Source organism: Prionailurus bengalensis, chromosome D2 (assembly GCF_016509475.1).
Source record: "Prionailurus bengalensis isolate Pbe53 chromosome D2, Fcat_Pben_1.1_paternal_pri, whole genome shotgun sequence".
Lineage (NCBI taxonomy): Eukaryota > Metazoa > Chordata > Mammalia > Carnivora > Felidae > Prionailurus > Prionailurus bengalensis.
Window position 1 is genome coordinate 14,270,781 of NC_057351.1, and position 19,757 is coordinate 14,290,537.

Sequence of the window (19,757 nt, forward strand, 5' to 3'; positions counted from 1 at the left end):
TTCAGGCTCCTTGCTCACAGGGGCCTTGTCTACTGAATTTGCTCAGATTCCTTGCCACTCAGGGGACATGTGAAGTTAGCCTTATGACTCTGTCTATGCTCCATTGGAACCCCTTCCTCTGGAATCTGTGGTCCGATTTCCAATTTGGTCTTCCAGTCCAAATTCTGTCTGTCGGAACTGTAAAAAGTAGGGCACCTCACGCATCCGCCTGTAACTGACAGCGACATAATGGCAGATTCCCGCAGGAAGGTTCTGATCTGAGTCTAGACCTCCGTTCCCCAGACTCGTCGCTCCTTGGACCCGTGATGTTTTTCGTTACCTTGTGATGTCTAATGGCAGCTTGAAAACAGGGGCGGAGCTCGGAGCAGATGGTCCGAGGGGCGCGGTGGTTTCGTGGGGCATGTGTTTGGCGGGGTGGGGGTGAGGGGAGAAAGAAGGCAGTGGGGAGGAGACCCTTCAACTTTCAAATTTTTCCCCCACCATGAGGGCTGACAAAAAGATAAGTTCCCAGGGCCCACCTGGTCACCTTGGCCAGCGTTCTTGCCTCTTTTTGTTTTCTCCCTGAGTAGATCAGATTTGGGCCAGCAGGAAGGCCTCCGATCAGGGCAACCATGAGATCCAACGACTGGCATAGGATGAGGACTCAGGGTCAACACCGACAACGTGACTTCTAAGGAAGGCTGGGGGGACCCCGCTGTATACAGAGGTACAGAGTTTGTCAGGGTTTCTGGCTTCTTTGGGAAAGGAAGGTCACACCAATGGGCTCCACGTGGGAAAGTAGAGTCAACAAGGTCTAGACGCTGCTTTGACTTTGAGAGCCACCCTCTCCAGGCCCAGGCAATCACACCACAAAGAAGGAGGTGTCCTGGGTCGGAGAGAGGATGAACGATCAAGTCTTTGAGGAGGGGCGATGGAACGACAGAGCTGTCCCAGTTGTCCCCTTTCTGGGGACCTACCACAGGCTGTCTCTGAAAGATGCTGCCTTTTGTTTCACATAAAGGACTTCTTCGGGCTGAAGACACAGGAAGCAGGTGCTCACCACCCCAAGGGGAGAGGATTCTGATCCTCGCCCCACTAAGACAGCAGGTGACACCGTGACCTCTGACCGCTGCTTCCCCCAGCCCGATGCAGCGCCAGCACTCAACAGAGCGGCCCGGAGCGCGGGGCCTGCCCCCACGGAAGTGCCTACCTGTATCTCTGCTTCACAGACTGCTTCTCTGCGGACTTGCAGACGTGCCCCACGTAGTACAACGGGAAGAACAAAAAGTTCCAGTTGGTGGCAAACCACGTCAGGGTGAAGGGGGCGTCGAACTTCCTGAAGGTCAGCTTGGCGAGCTGCGTGGAGCCCGCCCAGGAGGAGCACACGCACAGCACGACCGCCGCGCCCCAGAAGATCTTCTTGAGCTGTGCCCGGGAGCATCTCCAGCAGCGGTGGCTCGTCCTCCCGCCGGCCTCCGCCCCAGCCGGCGCCTGGGCCTCCGCCGGGCCCGGGGAATCCCGGGGGCGCTCCTCCCCTGGAGGAAGAGAAGGGGTTGGTTACCTGGGGGCCTCCACGCCTTCACCTCGTCGCCCCCGAAACCCAGGGGTGAGCGGGAGCGGGAAGGCCCCCGACCCCACTTGCCATTGTCAAGGCCAGCCGCCCCAGGGAGGGGATGGGGGGCCGTGGCAGCCTTCTGGAACAAAACTTAAACAGAAGACGTTTTCGCTGGTTTAGTGATCCTCCAGGATCCCGACCCCCGAAGCGTGGTCCGTGGGCTAGGAGCATCAGCGCTCACCCCCAGCTTGTTGGAAATGGGAGACTCTCAGGCCCCACTCCAGAAGCCTCGAATCGGAATCTGCCTTTCCACAAAGCACAAGGGACTCTTGAATACAGAGGACAAACTGAGGGTTGATGGGCAGCGGGGGCGGGGGGCAAACGGGTGATGGGCATTGAGGAGGGCACCTGTGGGGAGGAGCACTGGGTGTTGTATGGAAGCGATGAACCACGGGAATCTACCCCCCAAACCAAGAGCACACTGTATACACTGTATGTTAGGCAACTTGACGATACGTGATATATTTATACATATACAAAAGAATCTGCCTCTCAACAGGTGGTTTGCGTGCACACCAGTGTTTGGGAAACACGTCTCCAGCACGCATGGAGAGGCGGAAACATTTTCACCCTGGTCTGTGTCGGCTCACCCATCCTGCTGTGCTCCGGGGCACCGGGCATGCCGGGTCCGGGGATGCGTGCCTGAGAAGGGCACAGGCCCTGACCTCTGAAAGCTCCCAGTCCACGGACACCAGCTCCTTCTGCCCGTTCAACGCACGAATGCCAAGATGCTCATCTTACTCCGCGTGGAGAGCAAAAATAGACGTTCCCCCTCTTCTCTATTTGCTTTGTCTTCCTGCCGACGGCCTTCAGTCCCACTGCGAAGCGTTACTTAAAAACCACAGCCTCTGGCAGCAGAGGCTGTGGAAGGCCTCAGACACCCCGTTCTAAGCCACGTGACTTCTGGGAGCCAGCCTGCAGCCCGAAGCCTGGCCCTGGGGCAGAGTGGTTCCCACAGACCAAGAGGAGGTAGAAAGGCGTTATTTTCCACCGTTTGGTTTTCATTCACGATTGTGTGCGAGCCGGTCAGCTGGAAATGCAGACAGAGCTGTAACGGTGCGTAGGGTGTAACCATGGACAGATGCAAATTTCCGGCGCACTTGCCTTTCAGACGGTCAGCCCGGCACTTAGTTGGACGGGGGCGCCCAGTGCTCAAAGGCCGTGTCTATTACAGGGGTGCAGGAGTCAGTGCAAAATCTCCTGGGGCCAAACATACTCTATATATTCTGTTTAAACACGGTCAACTGAGCTTCGTGTATGATGCTCTCTAAAACAGTAAATGCACGAGGCAAAAATCCTGACCCAACTGTCAGCCCCCGGTTGTATCTGTTTAACAGCCAAAGGTTCTACCAGGCCTTACGTGGCTACTCACGTGAGTGATCACGTCCTTTACTAGCTCAAATCCTGCTCGACACCATCTATAGTGTGCTTCCTTGCCTGCTTTATTAGTGTTTAATTTCTTTCTTCCTCTTACTTTTCATGGGAGTGTATATGATAATGAGAAGGCCTCTGGAAAATCAAATGCTTAATCACCCTCTCAGCTTCCGGCAAGTGGCGGGTCTCTGTCATGGGCTGGAGAGCAGGAGACAGGAGGGCAAAAGCAAGCAGGTTCGCATATGTCCTCCCACAAGTATGGCTTGACTTTGTTCCCAGCGAACCCCCGCAACTTAAGGGAAATTTAATTTCAGATAGATGCACGCATATTTCAATTTATATACACTGAATGCCGGGCATGTGGGACTGACCCTGCAAGCCTTCATTAATGGGGATAATTTCCAAGCAGTGTTGGGGGTGATTTCTCAACCACCATTACCACTGTCAAAAACTCATGGAAAAGACAACTATGGAGATGAAAGAACACGTCCACGGACAAATCAAATGCAGTTTCACACGACTAACTTCCTACTAAAGACAGACTCTGGAGGAGGCTGAGTAAATTCAGGCTTGCGGCTTTTTGTTTTTTGTTTTTTCATTTAGCCCTTCTCTGTGCCAAATACAGTTTTAAAACTTAAAGAATTAGGGGCACCTGGGTGGCTCAGTCGGTTGAGCGTCTGACTTCGGCTCAGGTCATGATCTCACGGTTCGTGAGTTCGAGCCCCACATCGGGCTCTCTGCTGTCAGTGCAGAGCCTGCTTCGGATCCTCTGTCTCCTTCTCTCTGTGTCCCTCCCCCACTTGCGCTCCCTGTCTCTCAAAAACACATAAACATTAAAAATAAACACCTTAAAGAATTAAGCGATGACAGATGCTGTGTGCTGTTCCGATGAAAGAGAAAGTCACCAAATCATGTAATGCTGTGTTAAAATACTCCCGTAGATTTGGAATCAAGAAGTTATACTCTTTTTTATAAAGATTTTTTAAATGTTTATTTGCTTTAGAGAGAGACAGAGAGAAAGAGCTCAAGATGGGCAAGTGGGAGGAGGGAGAGGGAGACACAGAATCGGAACAAGGCTTCAGGCTCTGAACTGTCGGCACAGAGCCAGACGCAGGCCTGGAACCCACGAACAGTGAGATCATAACCTGAGCCGAAGTCGGACACTTAACCAACTGAGCCACCCAGGCGCCCCATGAGAAGTTATACTCTTAATTTTGTAAGCCTTTTGGATCATTTAACCAAGGGAATATTAAGAACACACAAGCTGGTACAGCGTGTGACTGTTGATCTCAGGGTTGTGAGTTTGAGCCCCACGTTAGGTGTAGAGGTTAATTAAAATAAAAAATCTTAAAAAATAGACAAGCAAAATAAAGACATTCAAAACTGCAATCTAGGCTCTTCTTTAAAAATAAGATAGAACAATGTTTCCCAACATTAATAGGCATTATAAGAAAGAAAGGATTCCATGATCGGAAAAGTCTGGAGAATACTAGGTAGATAGATCAGAACCAGGTTGCTTTGCTTAAGGAGTATTCAGGGCTGATGGGCATTATGAATTTCCACAGCTACAGAATGTGTGTTTCCTATATTATTTAAACGTAACACCTGTGGTAGGAATGGTGCCCCTTGGAACACACTTTGGGACACTGGAACAGACCCACAAGGAATCGCAGGCATCCAAGCCAAATTCATGGCCAACTTTCCATTTCACTGTACGGAGCTTCTTATGATAATAATAATTACTTATCAATTTCATTGCCTCATTCATTCCTAATACTAGATCTACCTCCCATAAACTAAAAGTTTTCTTTACAAGTAGTTTACAAAATTGCTGAATAGCATACATAATAAGGACTACAGACTAATTTTAATACCCAGAGATAATACCATGGAGATTTTGCCACAGTCTCCCTGGTCTTTAGTGTCTTTGTCCCACACACACACACATACACACACACACACACACACACACACACACACACACACACAGCAAAACTGGGATCATACTGTATTTCTTCTAGTATTCATTTAACTGAATGCATAACAGCATGGACTTCATAAGTTTCAAAGGGCGACATTCAGTATGATGTATCATAGGAATATCTCAGCTGACTCGGGAGCTGCCATGAAGCATCTGCCCCGTGCCAAGAGCTCCAGGCAGTCAATGAAATAAATATAAAGCATGGTTACTGTTCTTCAGGAACTTACAGTCTGTCTGGGAATGACAAAACAGACCTGTGAAAGAACTACAGAACAATCATGTGTGAAACACAGGGATTTTGACTGTAATGGAAATTGTGAACAGAGCACAACCAGCATGGGCCATGATACCGGTGGAAAGAACCAGATGATGCAGAAGCCTGGCCTGGATGAAAGATAGAAAGGCCCTGAGTAGAAAGTGGAACAAAGTTCAGGGTCAGGAATACACAGGGCGTGCTGAGGGGCAGTGAGGAAGGTGGTGGGGTCTGAAATCCATTGCTACCTTGCCCCACCTTGATAACCAATTTTTTTTTTTTAATTCAAGTTAGTTAACATACAGTGTTCTTGCCTTGGCCAGACACTTGGCCAGGGTGGCTGAAAGGATGGGAGAAAGTTCAGGTGTTAGTCGTTCTTTATTTAGGAAGTTCATACCCCAGCATCTATAACCAATAGACAGAATTAGTTAAGGAGTAAATAGAGAGTGATATAATAAATTTGGTTTTCAGATGCATTGGTTCTCCACTATTTTTTTTAATTTTTTATGTTTATTTATTTTTGAGAGAAAAGAGACAGACAGACAGCATGAGCAGGGGAGACACAGAACCCGAAGCAGGCTCCACGCTCTATGCTGACAGCTCAGAGCCCGACATGGGGCTCGAACTCACAAACCGCAAGATCATGACCTGAGCCAAAGTCAGATGCTTAACCGACTGAGCCACCCAGGCGCCCCTGGTTCTCCGCTATTTGAAAGGCAGCAAACGTACCCCATGTTAGGTACCATTCTCAGGGTCATTTTAAATGCACTGATTGGGGCGCCTGGGTGGCGCAGTCGGTTAAGCGTCCGACTTCAGCCAGGTCACGATCTCGCGGTCCGGGAGTTCGAGCCCCGCGTCGGGCTCTGGGCTGATGGCTCAGAGCCTGGAGCCTGTTTCCGATTCTGTGTCTCCCTCTCTCTCTGCCCCTCCCCCGTTCATGCTCTGTCTCTCTCTGTCCCAAAAATAAAATAAAAACGTTGAAAAAAAAATTTAAATGCACTGATTTATGCTCAGACTTCAGAGAGAAGGAATTACAAAAAGGGGTAGAGCATCCCTTCTCAAAAACCTCTCAAGTTTTCAAGCGCAGGGAACTCTTGCTGACTTTCCCTCCCATCCTCAATTGCAAGTCAAGTGAGTCCTCTGCCTTTGATTTCACTCCTTTAGAACAGCTGAAACAGGAAGTGCAGACTGTCTCAAAGAAATCAGTGCGGAATCAGCCTCACGCTGTTTCCTGTCTCGGCTCCTCTGACCATTGTTGTACGACGAGGAATGTTATTTATGTCACCTTCGCTCTTCCAACACCCCCTCCCGCCAACCACTAACTAACTACCTTTCTATCCACGATCCTCTGCCTCCCATCCTAACTCTAGCCTCAACAGTTCTGCGGGCAAAGTGGACCATACGCTCTGGCCCCCTGGTTGTACTGCCACACGCTGGAATTGTGGACTCAAGCATCTCCCTATTGGTTATGCCACTTGATTCACTCAGAAGCGCTGGGGGACAGGAGGGCTCTTCCCCGGGTCGGAGGAGTGTTCTCTTATGCACAACGTGCACTTCACGACGCGGTGAGACGAAACCACACCTGTGCATGAACTTCCATCCGGAGCTCTGTCCCGGAGTCAGGCAATTTACTGAAACCATGCTTCAGTCCTACCACCTGCAACATCACACGCACTGCTGGTCCCCTACTGGCACTTAGATTGCATTCACCGTCTTGGGTCAAGAAGCAGCAGCTCCCAGAGACAGAGTCTGCTCAGGACAAGGAAACTCTAGCTCATAATGGGTGAGCTGGAGGTCTGTTTTAGCCACTCATTCGCAGGCCAGGGCAAGCCTCAGGAGCTGTCCGCTGCTTTCCCCGGGGGCTTTTGCGTTTATTTAGCGAAAGCCCATTTCTATCATGAGAAAGGAGGAAAAACTGGAAAAGCATTCACTCGTAACTTAAAGTTCCCATAAAATAGCTCCTCCAAATTTCCAAGAGAACACTAACTTTCTTTCTGAGGTCGCCTGAGAACACGTAGACTTTTGGTGACTCTATGAAAAAGTTTGCACTTAGTAAGTGCCCAAATCATGTCTTAGGGGTAAAGGACCCAGAGCTGAGACCAAAGACCCACTGGCTGGCATGGTCCCAGAGCCGGGATCAAAGACCTACTGGCTGGCATGGTCCCAGCCTCCCAGAAGCAAAGGCAATACCCGGTCTCTACTGGGAGGAGGTAGCCCTCAACAACATCTCCATCAATGAGACTTACATAATTATCTTTCATAGCTTTCTGGAGGCATAAATTTCGTAACCATAAAGTTAACTTGCTTTAGGAGTACAATGCACGATTTTTATTACATTTACGGAATTGTGAAACCATCACCACTATCCAGTCGTAGAACATTTCCATCACCTCAAAATGAGTCCTGATGCCCACTTTCAGTCAGCCATCCTTGTCCACCCCAACCCCAGACAACCACAAAGCTTCCACCTCTACCAATCTGCCTATTCTGGGTATTTCATATAAATACGGAGATTTCTGCATCTGACTTCTTTCATTGACCACCACGTCTTTGGGGTTCGTCCATGTTGCAGCACGTGACATCAGCTCATTCCCTTTTATGGTCAGGTGGCATTCCATTTTATGGATATTCTACATTGTGTTTCTCCGTTCATCAGCTGACGGACAGGTGCATCGCTTCCAGGTTTCAGCTACTGTGAATAACACTGCTGTGAACGCTCACATAAAAGTCTCTGTGTTACTTGTATGTTTTCCTTTCTCTCGGGTGGACTAGTTATGTTTTTTGGCTGCTTGTCCAACTAACATTCACTGACACCCTCTGTGCAGCACAAAGGGGCAGTGCTTACGTGCCCGCATCTTACGAGGTTCTGTGCCTCCAGCTCCATCCAAACAGGGCACGACTGAGAGGTGCTCTGGGAACGAGAACCTACTCTCTCGTTTTTGTGTCCCGGACTGCCCAGGGGAGAGTGCCTGATGAGAAATTGCCCATTGACTGGCCACCAATGCATACGCCGGTTCAGAGCCAGGCCACCCAACTAAGCAGCTTTTATAAAATTGAGAAGCTGAGAAGGAAGTTTTTGTTTACGGCCATGTGCAAGTGTAATTCATCTCCCAAAAATGCACGTCAGGTTTTGCTTACCTGATATACTCTTTCAATACTTGCGCAGTGAGTTTATGCATGATGGTGTGTGTGTGTGTGTGTGTGTGTGTGTATGTATGTGTGTGTGTGTGTGTGTGTGTGTGTGTGTAAGTAGTGGTTTGGAGAAGAGGGAAGAAGAGGCTGGATGTCCCAGAGCAATGCCCACTTCACATACCCTGACCCGTTATGCCCACCCGTACTTGCCAGACCATGCTGGGACTCCTGGATTTGGGGTCGGAAAATACTCGCATTATTCATACGTGCTCCTGGCTAGCACTGGTCACAAGGAAAGAACAGAAATACAGATGATTAAAGTTGGATGCTGACCCTGAGAAAGGAAGAGGTGGGGGCACAGGCAGGAAAAGGGATAAGTGACAGGTATGCGTCACTTGTATACACGCCTTACTCTCTGTGAGAGGATTTTATAGATCTTTTTTTTTTCTTTAACCTGTCATAATGTTGGCGGTCAGTATGACTATTGTTTTGCAGATCGGACGGCTGAGGATCTGACAGTTGCTCTCCAAGGTCACAGGTTAGTTAGTGGCTGAGATGCCCTTCCAAGCCTCTGACTCCCAAACATCGACAGGAACAGAGAGCACCCTTATTCTCCCCTACGAAAGTGGATTAGGGTCGTGGTGCCCCACACCCCAGTCAGAACTGCAGATCGCTGGAGATGGGCTTCAGGTTTCTGGAAGAGAGACCCTTGGAAGAGCCTCACTGGATATGGGACTCTGGGCCAGGACTTACCATCCTGGAACAGTTTGTCATGAACTTCTGCGTCTTCCCCACCAAATTCATACATTGAAGCCTTAACCCCCAGTGTGCCTGTGTTTGGAGACGGTGCCTTTAATCAAGTATTTAAGGTTAAATGAGGTCATAAGGATGGGGCTCTGGTCTGACAGGGTGTGGCCTTATAAGAAGAGATGGCAGAGAGCTCACTCTCTCTCTCTGTCTCCCTGGGTGCACATGGAAGAAAGGCCACGTGAGGACATAGGGAAGGGGCGGCCCTCTACAAGCCTGGAAGAGACCCTCATCAGGAACCAGATTTGCCACCACCTTGATCTTGGACTTCCTGCCTCCAGAACTGAGGAAACCCATGTCTGCCGTCCGAGCCACCCAGTCCACAGTGCTTAGTTAGGGCAGCCTCAGCGGAATAACCTGAGGGAGTCACAGCGCTGTGCGCTGTGCTTATGGGGGTGGGAACACAGACCGTGACCGCCACCGTGCACGACGTGGGGCCAAGCTGCAGAGGACGGGGTACTTATTTGGATAACCTTTCAGGAGAAGAAGTAACTGCACTGATCGCTGGATTAGAGACATGAGATACTATCTCACACGCGTGCGCCTCCTGTGAATTGCTCAGGCCTTTGTTGGAAAGTGAGTCCCGGAGGCAGTCTGCAGAGACAGAACACAAGGCAACTGCAAAGTTCTTTTTAAAAATCCAAACAGGCGCCGGGGTGGCTCAGTCGGTTAAGTGTCTGACTTCAGCTCAGGTCATGACCTCGTGCTTTGTGGGTTCGAGCCCCACACTGGGCTCTCTGCTGTGGGCACAGAGCCTGCTTCAGATCCTCTGTCCCCGCTCTCTCTCTGTCCCTCCCCCACTTGAGCTCTCACTCATTCTCAAAAATAAGTAAACGTTAAAAATACAAATAAAAAACCCAAATGATTTCCCCGGTGTGGATACAGAACTGGGGGGGGGGGGTGAACCCTGAAGCCCTACCCTGTGGCAGTTAGAGAGCTAGAGTGGGTCACGCCCACATCTGGCCAGCGGCCAGACATCCCAGACATCTGCAGTGGCATTTGCACCCCACTCTGCATTTCCTTAGAGGGCCCCCCATGACACTCAAGTGTGGAAAGACCGGCTTTAAGACAATCCCGACGGGTACACAGCCTCAGGCGAACGTGACATCTGAGAAAGTGACTGGCTACAGGTAAGCTTTCAAGGCAGCCGTTGGAGCCCCGGGGAAGGAGAAGTCCACGTCTCCCTTGGGAGGGGAGCAAGGCCTGCCTTCCAGCCAGCTCGCGGGCACCCAGTCTTACTCCGCCGCCCTGCCAGTGAGTGGCCCGCACAGTCCCCGGGAATCTCGCCATCTGCACGGCCCCGGGCACACGGCACCTCTGTACCCACAGCAGGGGCTCACCACATGCAGCCGGTGATGTTTGGGGGCGGCCAGTGACCCGCACACAAACACAGGCCAACACGCACACACTCCCCGTTGCTGACGTGTTTCCTAGTCAGAGGATCCCTTCGACCTGTGCGTGGACAGGAGCTCAGGCTGGCGGAGCTCATGGGGACAGGCCAGGGTTTCCCAAGAGGGTAGGCTGGATGCGGGGATGGCCCCTCCAGGCAGAATCCTTCCACAGGCAGGAAGGGGTGCGCCCTGGGGCCTTGTCCCCCAGAGGGGAGCGGGACAACAGGGCCCTATTTTAGCTGATGGCATGGGCTCTTACTCGATTTCCTTGAAGAACAAAGCACTGTTTTCTGAAACAGACCACCAAGTTCTCAGCAGGGTCACATACGGGCAGGACTGAACGCGTTCTGACCGGAAGTGGGGTCGGCCTGAACGTGTGAACCTCTTCCTCCCAAGCTTTGTCTCCCGCCTTCTGTACCAACTGACGGGGACGTGGCTCGGCTAATCCCGAACCATGAGGCTTTTCTACAAAAACACCCAGGCCTGCCTCGAGCAAGGCTTATGACTTCCAGTACTTTCCAGAGATCTTCCTGTACTTTTTTTTTTTTTTTTTTTTGCATCGCCCCATCACCTGGGGGTCGTCTCTGGAGGCCAGCAGTTTCCGGCTGCTGAAGATTCAGGGAGCAAGTTGTACTCACACAGCTGGTCTTTCCTCCCCATGTTCAAATACTCCGAGAGTACATGCCTCCTTGTGGACACACACACACATACATGCACACACATGGTGCACGCACACAACACAGGCTGAATTTCTTACTTCTGCCGGGTTTCATTTCCTCAGAGCCCTGCTCTCTGGAGTATAGCTAGTGAAGGGTTTTAAGCAGATAAACCCATCTCTACTAATGAGGAAGCTACTTCCTAGACTCACAGAATGTGTCTTGCGAAGACAGTGGGTAGGAGATCTATTCTAATCCCCCATCTTTTCAGAGAAGAGAAGGCCGGGCTCCAAGAGGTGAGGCGACACGTCCAGTATATTAATCAGCAAGCGGGGGAGCAGGAAAGGAAACGTCAGCGTCCCGACCCTCACCCGGTGTTCCTCCCCACACATGCTTTCCCAAGTCACACGATGTCTTAACCAGTGAGTACGGATCACTCGCCAAAAAGGCTTTTAAGAATTACATCTCTTCTTGGCTCTTCCAAGGCAGCTATTCTGAACTATTTCCCACCTCTGAAGCCTCCAGTCCCCATCCGCGATCTTCGGCAGATGATTCCACGTCCTACGTTGCAAAGAAGATCAAAGTCACCAGCTCAGGTCCTTGACTTCCCTCCCCTGCCGTGTCCACATTTCCGTGTCTTTGCTCATCAGCTCTTCCATTTCTCTTTCTCAGGGCCACTGCCCCCTTCTCTCGTCTTGTGCTTTCCTCCCGTGCCCCTTGCCGCACCCCCACCCCCTGCCCGGGCCACTGTTGCGTGAACCACATTTCTCCTGTGCCGGAACCAGCCTCCTTCCTCTGCTCTACAGCAATGCTTTGCTTTCAAACTCTCTCCTCCCTCTGAAGGTGGAGAACTGCTCTCGCAGCCAGGGGCGCTTGGGTGGCTCAGTCAGTTAAGCGTCTGACTCTTGATTTTGGCTCCGGTCATGACTTTGCAGTTCGTGGGATCGAGCCCCACGTCGAACTCTGCGCTGACAGCGCGGAGCCTGCTTGGGATTCCCTGTCCCCCTCTCTCTCTGCCCCTCCCCCATGCGTGCTCCCTCTCTCTCCCTCTCTCTCTCTCTCAAAATAATAAGTAAATAATCTTTAAAGAACCGCTCTCACTGCCAAACACATTAACCAAGTATCCCCACACCTGCTGTTCCTCTGCCTCACCCAACACTCACCCCTTGCGATCTGGCCAGCAGACCAGCACCCACCTGAAATCGTTTCTACAGAACCGCCCTCCTTGGCTGTACAGTAAAACCCTGGATCGCAAGTAACTTGTTCTGCGAGCGTTCCGCAAGACGAGCACACATTTCTGAAAAATTCTGACTTGATAAACGAGCGACGTCTTGCCGTCTGAGTAACAGGGGCCGCCGAATGTCACGTGATCACAACTGAGCCAACGGTTCTTGAAATCTGCTTCAAGTGCTTTGAACGGCAAGCAGGTTTCTGGAACGAACTATGCTCGCAAAGCAAGGTTTTACTGTATTTGCAACCACGTCACGCTCGCTCTTTCTTGGTTTGCCTCCTGTGGTTTCTATGATGCTCTATGACGTGGGTCCTCTGGTTCGGCCTGCAGAGACTTCTCTCCCGCCCTGTCTCCCAGGTGCACGTGGCTGTGAGGACTCTGCACATGCCTACTCCCTCCCCTCGAGCCAGCTCTCACCTCATCAGTCACTCAGCCTCCGCCACCCCTCCCTCCACCTCCTGGCCCGCTCCACACCTGCGCGTGAAGGCACTGCCAAGGCTTCCGGCTCAGCCCATCTAAACCCGACCCCCAACTCTCCTTCATGGATGTGCCTCCCCTCCCACCCTTGCCATTGCCACTACTGTTCATGGCATCTCTGCTCCTGGAGAACCTTCAGGCTTCACCTGTAGAGCTGCCTTTGGCGGCTCCCTTTCCAGCACTCCACCCGAAACCGTGATACGTTTTGACACTGTTGACTCTATCCTCCTGTCTTCATTCAAAAACATTAATTGTGACGGATGAAATAGACTTCGTGACCCATTTGGAACACCACAGCTATAGAAGACTGTCCAATTTTCTCCGACTTCGATGGTGTGTTTCCCCCCTTCTTTGGCTTCCCCTTCCTCCCTGCTGCAATTTACTCTCCTGAGCCCAGCATTCAGGAGGCCTGTGAACCCTGGCCCCTTCCATCCCCCACTACTTCTTCAGGTAGCGTGAGCTCTGGCCCCAGGAGAGGGCACACAGGTCACTGCCACGTGCCGGCCTTCCCTAGCTGTGCACCTCTGTCTGTGGGTTGCCTCTTCCAGGAACACTGTGTTCGTACCTCCCGCCCATGACAGCACAGGGCACAGGAACAGCCTCTACCACGCTGTCCTGATCGTGCTCAAGTCCAGTTCCAAAGGATGTACGGTCATCACCTGCATTTTGGAGATGAGAAAGATCCTGAGGCCACCTCCAGGCTCAGCGGGAAAGCGTGTCCTTCGTTTATGTCATTTTGGCAAAGCGGGGGGGCGGGGGTGGACTGGTGGCCAGAGAGCTATTTAGTGGTCACCTGCGTCCCAGCCAGACGGGAGCGCGCCCTCTGCTGAAACGCGTCATTCATGTTATCATCCTTTCATGGGATTAAAAAGAAAATGAGATTCCAACATGGCATCTGCGACATTTCTCCCTTGTTTGGGAGCTCTGTGTAATTTATCCCTCTAGCATCCTCAAGCAACATCCAGTTCATTCTCTTGCACGGACTAGGTAACGTGTGTGTTCAATACACAAATGACAAATGACTTTTGTTACTGAACTTTCAGGTCTGGGACCACCCAACCAGGCAAACATTTTTGGGTACAGGAACCCTTTGGCAGTATGTTTCTCAAGACTCCCGTAAGACGGGACCAACAGGGCTGGGGCTCCACCTACGTGATAATGGGGCACCCCAGGATGACAGCCCTACCCCATTAATAGAAACCCAGTAGCCACACCTACACTGGGGGTGGCTGAGACAGGCTGACAGCCCCAGAGCAGAGGTACTAAGCATATCAATGACAGTGGGTCTGTGAGTCCCAGGGACGGTCCAGACCTCTACGCCATATTGCAGTGGGAGCTCCAGTGAGCAAACATCTACCCAGCCCTTACAGAGTGCCATGAGCAGATGCAATTCCCACTGCCGATCAAATGAAATGCAGTTGTACAGAGGTTCTGCAACACCCTGCAGCCAGTGAAGATCCGGACACGCAGCCTGACATGCTTACTTTCAAACTGCATGACCTTGCAGGAGCAGTTTCTCTGAACCTCGCTTTCCTTGTCTATCAGTTGGGGTAACAATGCTTATCCTTCCTTCGGGAGAAAGAGCAGGAAGGCAGCCATCTCCCCAAACAAAGTGTCTGCAACACGGCAGTCACATTCGCGAAAACAACCATTGTCAGTGTTAAGAGGGACGTCTCGCCCCTCTTCGCTTTCACGTAAGAGAACGGATTCCCACTGAGCTTGAGTCATTTGCCGAAGTTACTCAGGTCAGCACGAGAGGTGGGCACTAAATCCGGCCCACCTAATGCTAAAGCCCTCACTCTTTCCAGAATACGACACACCGCCAGCCTCTTGGGGAAACCTACTGCGTTTCTCAACTACCGATTCCCACTGAATGTAATTCTACGGAGTGTGATTTAGCTGGCTGTGAATGTAGACGGTCCCAGGAAACACTGCTCTACTAGAGATGTACCACTGATCGATGCTCAGTGCCTGCATCCGATGGGAAAGGGAGGGAAAGGATCGGAGAATGAGCTATGCTGTCAGACGGGACAGATGCCATCAACCTGGCTGGAAACCACTTTTCGAGCCTCAACCCCTCTCTGGGGCCCAGCTGCTCTCCCTTCTCATGCTTTCTGGCCAAGCCTGTGCACACACCAGTCCCTCTGCCTGAAACGGCTCACCCTCCCTTCTGCGCCTGACAAGTTTTCTCACTTCGGTTACAACACCTCTACCTCAGAAGGCTTCCTCCTCAGACAGGCCTCCTCCTGTTCAGGAAGGTCTTCTCCTCAAGGAGGTCTCCTCCTCGCGAGGGCCTCCTTAGATGACTCAATTATCAGCGTCCCCGTGACACTCTGTCCTTAGCTCTGTACCAGAACTTTCTCTCTTACGCTAGATAATGTATCTATCTGCATGTCTCCTTGGCACTAGACTGAAAACTTCCCTGAGGAAACGAAGCTAGCGTTGTTGTTTATTTCTGCGTTTCCAGGGCCTCGCTAAGTGGGCAACGGATGGGGAGTCGGGTGGGATGAGGTCTCTGGCGAGTAAATGAAGTCCGCTTGTCCATTTTTCTGTGTTTCAGTTCAGCCCAGCATTGCATTTTCTATTTTGGTTTTATATGTGCCGCATGCTGGTGCCTTCTTGCCTCCCCATAGAAGACACACTCCACAACCCAATAAATATTCCTTGCTGGCTGCATTCTGTCACTATAGCCCGTCTGCCAGCCACACAGAAACAGCCACAGGATGGGGACCACCCTGCCCTGTGCATCCAAGGCAAAACAAAATGATTCAGCACTTCCAAAGCGAGCACATAAGATGTAAATGGTTTCAAAAAATAGACCAAGAGCCAAACTGAACAAAAACACCAAGCAAAAAAAAAAAAAAAAGAAAAAAAGAAAAAGGCGAGAGAAAGTGCTACATGTCTTCCCGGGCGTACCAATGGCATGTTTTATCCGGCCCTGGCCTGCAGACTTCTGCTGACATACACGTAGGTATCCTAGGCAAAAAGGGAACTGGGGGCTTTCTAGCATCACCGGAACTCTGTGGATGCTTCTAGATACCGTCCTCATTCCCTTACTCTTTGAGAGCAAGAAGGTTTGCTGAAGGCACAAGACAGTCTGTGACTGGAGGAGTGCCAGATGTTTATTAAGCAGCTACTGTGTGCCAGGTATGTGCTAGGTATTATCACCCATCCTACCTCACTGCATTCCCAAAAGTCAGCTGAGGTGGGTTTATGACTTCTGTTTCACCAGGGCTCAAAACAAGGAAACTGAGGCTCAGCGCTCACGATTTACGCAAGTCGGGCGGGGGGCAGAGAAGGAGAAGGGCACAGTCTTCATCCCCGATCTCTCCGATTCCCAGTGAAATACACTTTCCACTACAGACGCGTAGGGGCAAATGTTGGTTAAAAAACCGAGTCCATGGCTTGCTAAGGTTGTCAGTGTGGACGGGAGGCTCAGAGTTCACCTGACACTTACACCTAAGGCAACGGAGGAGGGTGTCCCCATTTTTATTCCCTGAAGGTGAACCTGGGGCTGGCATGTCCCTCCCTGCCTCCTGCAGGACCTCTGGGGTCACGGGGCACCCAGCCTGGGTGACCTCGCCGTCCATATTCAGCCTGACTCTGTGTCCTGCACGATGGGCTGGGGATTGCCAGGGGCGGGGGCGGGGGCGGGGGCGGGGGGTGGGGAGACACTCTGCTGTTGGAAAGCAGCACCAGCCTGCTGTACTTAAAAGGTGGAGGTGGGTGACTTCCCACAAGGACCCCAGGAGTGGGCAGACATTTCCAGCTTCCCTATGGGACATACACATCCTCCAATCCTTCCCCTCCCCCATCTTGCACGCACGCCTGGGCAGTGTCCCTGAGAAGGCCTGGAAATGCAGAACCCCTTAGGAAAGTCGGCACATGCACTAAACTTAGGTGTAGATAACAGATACCATGTCTCTCCTAAGATCGGGATGGCGAAGGGGAAGAGACAGCTACACGAAGGGGGAAAAAAAAATCAGCCTCCTCTAGACAGAAAATGATGCAAATGGTAAGGAGTTGCAGGTTCGTGAAGAATCGTGTCCTGAAAAGCACAGGTTTGGGATCAGAGGGCCCAGAAGTCCATTCCTGTCTCACCACCCATTAGCTACGGGTCTTGGACAAGTCAATCCGCCTTGCAGGGTCTCACAGTCCTTAGCTGTTCGATGGGGGGTAATGGTACCAGGATGGCTCCTGGTCGATCCTGGTGGACCGGCTGGGCTGCGTGTGGAGTACACAACCGCCCCAAGTTTCCATCTCATTCTTACTGGTTCAGAAGCTGGGCTCTCTCCTACACGCTGGTTGCACCGGGCTCTGTTAGCTCAGGAGACACGAAGGCCTGGAACCGAGGGGTCTGCCTTCCTGTCCCCACTGGCCGGGGGCTCCCTCCCAGCCCTCGCGCCTGGCCAACGTGGCCAGCTCTAGGAAGACTGAGTCATTCCACCCCCCGTTAGAGCAGTTCAGGATGGAGACTGGTCTCTCTCTGCATCCCCCCTCCCTGCCCCCCATCAGAAAGGGAGGGCCCCTTTACTCCAGCAGGATAACAGCTGTGTCTGAGTAAGTGTCTGTGTCTTTCCCCTGAGTTGGGGAAAGGACCTGTTTACAGGCTGCTGGTGGCTTCTCTCTCACCTGCTTGCCCGCCCGTTCCCAGGGAGCTGGGCACTCACACTGCTGGGGGGCTGGCAGGCTTCAGGGGCAGGAAGGCTGATTTGGGCTGCGGCAGATACATATCTCCTTCCTCCACCAGCAGAGCAATACCTCTGGTCTTCCTAGGGGTGGGGGTGGGGGTGACGCTCCAAACCCAGGGTATTCAAGTGTGTGTGTGTGTGTGTGTGTGTGTGTGTGTGTGTGTGTGCGCGCGCGCGCCTGTGTGTGCAGTGTGGTGGTGGGGGTTGGTGTGAGGGAGAGCACTGGTTAGTGTCTGGGAGACCCCTTCCTCCTCGGCCCCAGCTGGCAGGTGCCTCAGGACAGGACAGGCAGGAGCTCAGGCCACCGCTGCCCGCTGCTGTTGCCAGATGTACTGGGGGCCACGCAGGGAGGAGCCAGCCCTGTGTTCTGGCAGCAGGGGGACAGCCCCGCAGACCCTGCAGCAGCTCAGCCCGGCGCGCCCGGGAGCCACCTCTCCAGCTGCCACCCCCGCCCCCCGCAGGCATCAGGCATCGGGGCGCTGCACTGCGGGCGACGCTTCCTGGGGAGCGCGGCAGCACCCACGGCCAGGCAGCCCCAGCAGGGTGCCCCCCCAACCCCCGCCAGCCCCGGGGCCATTACCTTCCACTTTGGTGAGGGTAAGGACCGGACTGTTGCAGGCGCTGAGCGGGGCCACCCGGGCCGAGTGCTTCTTCATGATGAGCCGTCCGCCTGCAGGAGCGCCTCCGCCGATCGCCTACATCCTGGGGCCGGCCGGGGCGCGCCTCTCGGGTCCGGTCCCGGTGGCCTCCGCCGCGGAGGAGCGCGAGCGGCTGGCCGCTCAGGCCCTGCCCCCGGGGCTGCCGGCCGGGCTCCTGTCGCCGCGCGGCTCACTGCGGCGGCCGCCCCTCCGAGCACATCTTCCCTGGCCGCGCAGCCACTCCACACACGCGCCCACAGCCTCCTGCCTGGAGGTTGCTGCAAACTCCAACGTCACGTACAAGTGCGCTCCCCACGCCCACCCCACGGGCTCACCTGCTCCGCCCCCCGCCCTGGGACGCCCGGCCCCCCGCAGCAGCAGCCCGGGCCCTCCCTCCCAGCCCTGTCCCGGCTGTGGCCTCCTGCGGGGCTGGCCATCAGCTCCCAGGTCTGCCCTTTGCCACCACCGCTCGCTCGCGGGAGGGGACACCAGAGAACTTAGCCTCGAGTTTAAAATGCGAGGCGTTTGACTTTGCATTGAGAGCTGACTTCCCTGCACAGAGTCCTGAGCTGTGGTTTACAGGAAGAAGTCAGGAAAAAAGCAAAGCTTCCCCAACGGCTTGTGTGAACTTCTTTGAAAGAGTCTAGGGACACGTTATCTTGTCTGGCCTCTGGGGACAATTTTTGGTGGGGGGGGGGGGGGGGGCAGAAGATGCAAAGTCCATAGAGCAAAGCAGCAACAAGAGGAAGGCTTGAGATTTCTGTTCCTGCCCCACCGGCCGGGTCCAGCGAGTCCCAACTCCCTGGGAAGTGGAGAAACTTCATCTCTGCCCAGCTCCCAGGTCCATGCTGCTGCCGCCGGTCTGGCATTTGCCTCTGCACACACGGGTCTCACTGCTCCCACTCATACCCAGCTGTAAGCTACTGGCCAATGACGCATGATAAAAAGCAATGACATCCCTACTGCATCATTGGCTGGGGTGATCCTTGAGTGACCACCGAGTCCCCAGGACGTTTATGCAATGATAATGCATCATTCGAGGTGCCCTGCCATCACCCTGCAGGTAGGATGCACAGGGCTTGCACAGCCCAAGAACTCCACGAGGCCCAATGGGCATCTCACTCGCACATGCCCAGGCACCCGTCGGAGTCCCAGCCTCCTCTGGGAAACGGAAGATTCGGTGGTCATTCAAGGTGGGTTTTGTTATTGTTAAGTCTTTCCCCAGAGTTTGAGAGCCTCCCAACTCTGCTTGGTTTCCTGTCTCAAAGCTGATATTCTACTATACGATGTAACTCGTGTCCCCCATAAGGCTAACTCGGTGGAGTGGTAAGAGGCAGAGAGCAACCCTAGCCTGGTACCTAACAGTCGTTTCTGGTGCCATCCACGTGCAAAGCCTCGGGTCCCTGGCAGAAGTGGTTCTTACAAGTGGTCTTGTAGGGATCTTGTTATCCCTTGCCCTCTTGAACAGTCCCGATGGACAGAATGGCCCCTGGCTCTGCGAAAGGCCATGGTTTCTCAAGGTTGCTTCATCA

The 19,757-nt window shown here is 52.9% G+C and overlaps 1 protein-coding gene across 1 annotated transcript in view; it reads right to left on the reverse strand.

The window, feature by feature from the left end:
- Positions 1-18,528, reverse strand: part of SLC35F3 (solute carrier family 35 member F3) — a 119,867-nt gene extending 101,339 nt beyond the window's left edge. The window contains exons 1-2 of the mRNA XM_043596287.1: positions 18,168-18,528; positions 1,190-1,514 (exon numbers count right to left, since the gene is read on the reverse strand). Of these exons, the coding sequence (XP_043452222.1) occupies positions 1,190-1,514; positions 18,168-18,243 (401 nt within the window). The 5' untranslated portion in view covers positions 18,244-18,528. The remainder of the gene's footprint in view (positions 1-1,189; positions 1,515-18,167) is intronic.
- Positions 18,529-19,757: the final 1,229 nt, after the last annotated feature.